This window comes from Triticum aestivum, chromosome 2A (genome assembly GCF_018294505.1).
Source record: "Triticum aestivum cultivar Chinese Spring chromosome 2A, IWGSC CS RefSeq v2.1, whole genome shotgun sequence".
NCBI lineage: Eukaryota > Viridiplantae > Streptophyta > Magnoliopsida > Poales > Poaceae > Triticum > Triticum aestivum.
In genome coordinates, this window is record NC_057797.1 from 41,392,761 (window position 1) to 41,400,039 (window position 7,279).

General features: G+C 48.7%; 1 protein-coding gene across 1 annotated transcript; it reads right to left on the minus strand.

Annotated features, from left to right (window-relative positions):
- Window positions 1-1,536: 1,536 nt before the first annotated feature.
- On the minus strand, window positions 1,537-4,786 carry LOC123187308 (probable serine/threonine-protein kinase PBL7). Its single transcript, XM_044599132.1, has 5 exons — window positions 4,540-4,786; window positions 3,813-4,060; window positions 3,270-3,459; window positions 2,782-3,173; window positions 1,537-2,181 (listed from the first exon to the last, which is right to left on the minus strand). Exons 1-5 carry the CDS (start codon window positions 4,625-4,627, stop codon window positions 1,882-1,884), a joined length of 1,218 nt encoding a protein of 405 aa, XP_044455067.1. The 5' UTR covers window positions 4,628-4,786; the 3' UTR covers window positions 1,537-1,881.
- Window positions 4,787-7,279: the final 2,493 nt, after the last annotated feature.

Genomic DNA, 7,279 nt, shown 5'->3' on the forward strand with positions numbered 1-7,279 from the left:
TATACATGTAGTATACTACAAATACACATCGACGTATATATATCCTTTCAGTATTTTTTAATATGCGGACATGGTATTCTCACTGAAAAAGAAAAAGAAAGAGCTCGGCCTCAGCAATGCTTTTTCGACATGCAGGCTGTTCACTTCCTTGTTTACCAACTTATTTAGGAGATTTCGAACTGAAAACACGTGTTGGCCGTGTCTTCTCGCCCACCCATGAACTGAACTGCCTTTGGTTTTTGGCCGGACACGTTTGTTTTGGTGACACAATCTAGTGAGGAGTGAGTGCACCTGGTGACCACCGCCGACTGCTCTCAGCATGCCGCATACAGATTCATACTCATACAGGTAGGCGGCTGCTTTTCACTTTCGGCCGGTAACAGGTGAGCGCTGCGTTCACACACATTTTTTGTAAGTCATCGGACTATGGGTACCTGCATGTGCCAAGCCGACCACACAATCATGATCCGATGCTGTTGCGTTGCATTGACCGTCGGATCGCCGCTCTTCGTAGTACTCCTACATTATTATTATTATTATTATTATTATTATTATTATTATTATTATTATTATTATTATTATGCGTTATGTACTTTTCTGCTGTCGTGTAGTACACGTGGTGATGTGTGCGAGATGCTTTGTGTCTTACCCATCGGTCAAATCACATCGGCACTAACTACTTTCGTTCCCAAAAGATGATGTAACGCTGTGTCGACTCCGGGTCTTATTTCGATCATGAATATGGTTAACAAAATGCAGAGTTATGCTTGCAATAAGATTCTGGTGATGTGAATTTTGTTTAAAAGAGGTTTCCGGTCGTATATACTAGGTAGTATATAAACCCTCGGTTCCTAAATGTAAGTCTTTTTAGATATTTCAATATGGACTACATATAAAGCAAAATAAGCTCTAAAATACATCTATATGCATTCGTGTGTTATCCCGATTGAAATATTTAAAAAGACTTGTATTTAAAAACAGGGGGAGTATATGGCACGGGCAGCCGGTAGCAAGGGCTAACGAGCCGTAGCCGGTGGAGGCAAGTTCGAAACTTGATGGTTCGGGGAGTTCGTCTAAGAATTTGGATGGTTCAGGCCTTCTTTGGTTTATATGATAGGAATTTTATAGGAATAGGAAAATCATAGGAAATGAGATGACATGCATGTCAATTCCTATAGAGAAAGAGATGTCATTTGGTGCATAGGATAGGATTTTTTCCATCGAGTCTAGACTAATGTTTTTTTTCCTCCAAAACGTGAAGGATTGATTCCTATCCTACATAGGAATAGGAATGCATTCCTACAAACCAAAAGGCTTCAAAGGAATTTTTTCTTTGCAAATCCTATCCTATAGAATTCCTACAAAAATCCTACAAACCAAAGGAGGCCTCAACAGTTTACATGGATGGCCAAGGGGCGAAGCATGGTGGAGGCAGGCGGTTTGGCCTGGCAGGATTGGAGGTTGTCAGAGGAAGAGGAAGCCACAAAATCGTTTTCAAGCGATTGACCCCTAGCCAGTCCCTTCGTTAGTCAAACAGGCATGAACTAGAACCCTCAAACCCTGGATAAAGGACAAGCACTTCTGTCAAATACAAGGAGAAATGGTAGTCCATAGACTGATCGAACTGTAAAGTCATGGGTGGTTACACCGACTGCCTCATCATCTACCTAGATACAGACTTCGACCGGAGAGCACATGCATGCATCATCTCTAAGCACCATCTCCAACAGATAGACCAACTGATCAACATACATCACCGATTCACAATTCCTCCCAACATGTAACCGCAAAAGCCGCCTTGCTATCCACAAAATTCCTCTTCAGCTCCATTCTGGACTCGTATCGCCACAAAATTCAGGCTTCTCCCAAAGCCGCCCAACCTCACTCGCTTCCTCCTCTTTGATGATCGGCGCCGTGGTTCCGGGCTCGGGGCGGCGTGCCGGAAGCCGTCAGGCGCGACGGGCGGTGGACGCCGTGCACCTCCGGATCGTAGGGCTGGGAGGCAAGGTAGCTCAGGGCTGTGACGACGTCGCCGATCAACGGTCTCAGGGTCGGCTGTTCTTGCACGCACATTGCAGCGACGGCCAGGGCCTGGTACAGTCCCCTTGGCGGGTACCAGCCCTCCAGCGCCGGGTCTGCCATCTGGGGGAACTTCCTCCTGTCCTTGAACAAGGGCCGGGCCTGAAATTGTGCACCAACAAACGTTACATCAGTAGGGATTGCAAAATACTGTACAACATCTTTAGCAAAGGCTTCGGCATGTCATGACCCTATTCATTCGATCCTATGGAACAGACTACAATAATGTCTTTTTGGGAAGCCAAACCTAGGCCAATCCAATAATGCCAAAAAAATGTAGTATGGAACTATTTCATTCTAGTACAGTAGCTTTTTAGTAACCCTACAGCTGAAAAACGTTGCGAGCATGATATTTTTTTAGCTGAAGGAAAGGACAATATTCCTTCAAGCAAAACTAGTGTAAATTCCAAAAGTGGAAAGAAATACAGAGATGACTGAAAATCAACCTCCTATGGTTCCCCTTCAGGTGATACGCAAGGTTGATGCGCTAACACTCAGCTTAGACTAACTTCCGAGCTAAGAGGCTGATATCTGGTGGATTTTCCAGAATAAATTAACAATCAATGCTCACAAGAGGCAGCAGGTTTCACAATGTGATTGTGATGTTCTCTTTACTCAAACTCCAGTAGTCTATAATGGAATGAAGAAGAATAACAAGAAGAAACAGAAAGGAACGTAGCAAAAAACAAATCGGCAGCTTACCCATGCAACAAGATTTTGCTCCCCCGCAGCTCGGGTGTTGTCGATAGCCCTTCGTCCTGTGATGATCTCCAATAGAACAACACCATAGCTGTAAACATCTGACTTCAGAGTCAGCTGACCAGTCATAGCATACTCGGGGGCACAATACCCGTATGTACCCATCACTCTGGTGGAAACATGTGTCTTATCACCAACTGGGCCAAGCTTTGCCAATCCAAAGTCAGACAGCTTTGGGTGGTATCCCTCTCCGAGCAAGATGTTTGAACATTTCAAGTCCCGGTATATGACAGGAGGATTTGTTTTGTCATGCAAATGCTCCAGCCCTTTAGCTGCACCAGCGGCTATCTTCATCCGTGTATTCCAGTCAAGGCGGGGTTTATCTGGGGAAGGATCTGAATAAAATAGGATCCAGTTGTGAGTACACAAAGTTTAATTATCCAACAGAAGCTGTACCAAAGCAGAAACACATTCTTTTTCCGGCAGCGTACCGTGAAGGTGGTCTTCCAAAGAACCCAGCGGCATATACTCGTAAACCAAAAGCCTCTGGTCGCCATCGGCGCAATAGCCAATAAGGTTGACCAGGTGTGGGTGGTGCAGCAAGCTCAGCATGAGGACCTCAACAAGAAACTCCCTGTTGCCTTGCAGTCCATTTCGATCGAGCTGCTTTATGGCGACAACCTGTGACGGCAACAAAATACATTTCACCATGTCAATTAGCTTCAGGAAATAGCTTGACAAATTCTTGCGCATAATTAACAATTCTACCACAACATTATTGCTCAATAGCTGTGAAATGTAAATCGACCGAGGATTAATAAACACAATCCTTGAAACCTGGATAACCCTCATTTTCTATCACATTGAAAACGAAACCCGCAGCCTAAACCCGGTCTCGGGTTCAGGCTGTGTGACACGTTCACTAGGAGACAATTTACAAGTGCTCCACACAATCCTCCAAGTGGAAGCTTCTAAATAAACAAAATGGTGCTCGTGAACTGGGAGGGCAGAATAATTAGCAAGAACCTCCTCACCTGGTTGATGCTCTCCAGGTACCCCTTGTAGACCCGGCCGAAGCCACCCTCCCCGAGAAGGCAGTCGGCCCTGAAACCGTTGGTCGCCGCCGCGAGCTCCCTGAAGGTGAAGGTCTGCGCGGCAATGTGGCGGTGCTCGGACCCGTTGCTGAGGACGAACTCCTTCTTGGCCTCCGACAGCGAGTCCTGCCGCGCCGCCGCCGCCGCGCTCGTCGACGACGAGGAGCACCCCGGCTTCGCTTTATTGTCTGAGAAAAACAAAACGCATGCGTCAGAATCATGAGGCGAATAAAGAAGACGGGGAATTTAGGGAAAGGAGTGCACGCGTTGTCTGGCGGGCGACAAAAGTGGCGAGCACGCGTCGTCCCAGGCCGGAATCCCGGCACCGGGCTGCCATGTTTCGGGGGGAGGCGGATTCGGCGGGATGCCATGATTTTGGACCGAGTTTGCGGCAATTTTCTGGAGGGGCGAACTTTTCTGCTTTTTTCTTTTGAAACAGGGGAGGGGAGGGGGGAACTGGACTGACGGGACGGCTCGGGAGGCCCGTGAACGAGGGACGGCGGCGGGGGCAGCCCGAGGCCGGAGCCACAAATTGCTCCGCGGAATCTCGGAGTGGCAGGCAGAATCGGCGAACTACGCTGTGAATCTAGCGAGGACTAGCGAATCCGCGACGGCCGGGGCGAGGAAGAAGGCAGCAAGAAAGAAGGCGGTGGCACGGGCGGATCACCTGCGGCGGGAGGGATCTGGGGCTTCTCCGGCCGCGCCGGCGTCTTGCGCTTCTTCCTGGCGCCCAGGCAGGGGAAGCAGCAGTCCATGGCGGCTCCTGAGACCTCTTCTTGGGCGGTGTGGGGGGAGAGAGAGGGGGAGAGGGGAGAGGGGTGGGAGGTTTGAGTGTGCGGCGGCCGCGTTGCGCGTGCGCGTGGGGAAGAAGGAAGGAAGGGGAGGCGAGGCGAGGCGAGGGGAGGGGGGGAGCGAAAACGAGGAAGAAATGATTTTTGAGTTAATTGGGTTCTCTGCTTCTAGAAGGACGCAACGCAACGCAACGCACGCAGAAGGAAGGGGAACGGGGGACGGCTACTCTACGCGGCGCAAGTGTCAAACGGAAAGCAAAAGTCACGCACGCACACCAGCTAGTGGCCGCACCGCATTCCATGCCGGGTAAACAGTAACTTGTTCGGTGCTGCGTGGACTATGAAGGCTCGTCAATATACTGAGCTTGAGCTTAGGGCAACTCCACCGCGGATCATCGGACAGACGGCATCGAATGTTTGCGGACAGTCCGGACGCGTTCGTGGACAGCGGGGAGGACGTCGACATCGGATGTTTGCCCCATTTCATACGGACAGTTTAGAAACATGGACGAAATCAAAGTGAAACGGACGAAAATTAAACAAAGTTTGATCATAGAGGGCGGGATCCTCCTGCACGGCCTCTTATCGCATAATGATGGTCCTCCCCCTCCTCCTCCACTTGCTCCGCGTCCTACATCTACTCCTCCTCCTTCGACAGCGGCACCCAGTCAGTCCGAGGGGAACCAGGATGGCAACTGGGGAGTGAAGCCGTGCACGACGAGGCCACCACATACCATGGGCGATGGCGCTAACTAGATCTGGAGTAGCACACCGGCGACCATTCCTCGGCGCCGGACGTATTGCACACCATGGTGGCCGAAAGGTGTGGTGGTGTGTGGTGTGTGGTGAATGTGCAGGGCCGGCCCTGGGGAGGGGCGGGGGGGCGGCCGCCCCGGGCCCCCAAAATTCAGGGGCCCCCTATGGCCCATGCTGCAGACGCGCGTAGGGAGCAGCAGGCCGATCGATCGATTTGTTTCCTCGGAAAAGCTAGCGAGCGAGGCAGCCACCGGTTCGTTCACATAAAAAAGGAGAGGGATCGCGTGAAAAAAGGAAGAAAAAGAGCCATCAGCGATCGATCCGATTCTGACGGTTCCCTTCCTATTCTGTTCCATCACGCGGACGCAGCCCTAGGCCGCCGACGCTCGATGCCGTACATGTATTCCCGCCTCTCAATCGTCCCCTGGTAATTTCCTTACTAATCCGGTTATGTACGCGACATATTTCAATTCTGGGGCCCCATCATCACGCCCCTTTGGCCTTTGCTCAGTTGATCTTCTCTCAATTCTCTGCAGACTCCAAGCGCTACGCTGCTGCCGTGCTTTATAGGCAGATGCACTGAAGTTCGATCGTCAGGATTCAGGAACTGAGGTATATATTCATATAATGTTGATACAATAAATTCCGTGGTTGCATAGCCTGCACCGTTCAACGATTGATCATTGATGCAGCAAACTGTTTTGTTTTCAGCATTGTGTGTGTTAATCATGTCGTCTAGCAACTGGACAAATTCATCTGGTAGCCATAAAAGAAAAAGGAAGAAGGAAGTGGATAAATTGATACAATCACAACGCACACATATTCACAATTTTTTCAAGAAGAGTGATATTGGTGCTTCCACTGCTTTGATAAACCCAGATGACTAGTAGGTGATCGTTGCCATAGGGGAAGAGCAACAGACTAATGGGAATTCGGAAGAAGAAAATGTCAACACCAACATCAGCGAGAACAAAGTAAGTGGCTCGGTAATTCATTAGATGCATAGGCACAATTTGCTACTGTTGATGAAATTTTTTGGCATGTGAGAGAAGTAGACTGTTATACCAATATATCTGCTTATTGCATCTTATTTACTGTCCCTCTGACGGCCACATCGGCCGAAAGAAGCTTTTCGAAGTTGAAATGGTTGAAAAATTATTTGAGATAAATAATAACTCAAGAGAGATTAAATCGTTTGGCTACATTATGCATTGAGAAGAAATTATTGGATGAGATTGACATCGACCCCATCATAAGTGACTTTGCATCAAGGAGTGTTAAAAGAAAATTTTAAGATAATTCCAGAGTATAAATTACTGGATAATCATAGTAATTTTGGATGCATTTAAATGTTAAATGTTATTTGTAACGCTGTATATATGTATATTCATTGATGTTACTATGATGTGTATATTAAGGGCCCCGAGTTTTAGGTTCGCCCCGGGCCCCCAAAAACTCAGGACCGGCCCTGTGAATGTGTGTGGGGGGATAAGGATTGTGCGGGTAGGGGTTTGCGTTGGAGGAGACCAACCAACCTTAAGGTCGGAGTAGACTTCTCGGCCGCCATGGGAGACCGGTCAGCAGGAGAGAATGCCAGAGTGGAAGCAACATGAGATTGGTTTTTTGTGGGTTCGCGTTGTTAGAGTCCGATGTGGCGGATGTCCAGACTCTCCCAAACATGCCCCCAGTTGGTTTCGGTTTTGTGGAATTTCTGATGTCCATGCCTATCTAGAAAAACCAGGTAACCCCATTCGACAACCAAAAGTGCAAAGACCGTCTGGGACTGGACATTAGCGGTTGATTTGGTGATTTATGTTGGAGTTTCCTTAGAGCAACTCCAGCAATGTTATTGGAAGGTCT

What these genes read in the sequence shown, in the direction of transcription:
- LOC123187308 (XM_044599132.1), bottom strand. Translation starts at nt 4,627, where the DNA reads ATGGACTGCTGCTTCCCCTGCCTGGGCGCCAGGAAGAAGCGCAAGACG. An exon ending in CCAGATCCCTCCCGCCGCAG is followed by an intron (nt 4,061 to 4,539) that starts GTGATCCGCCCG and finishes TGTTTTTCTCAG; the next exon opens with ACAATAAAGCGAAGCCGGGG. An exon ending in ACCTGGAGAGCATCAACCAG is followed by an intron (nt 3,460 to 3,812) that starts GTGAGGAGGTTC and finishes TTGCCGTCACAG; the next exon opens with GTTGTCGCCATAAAGCAGCT.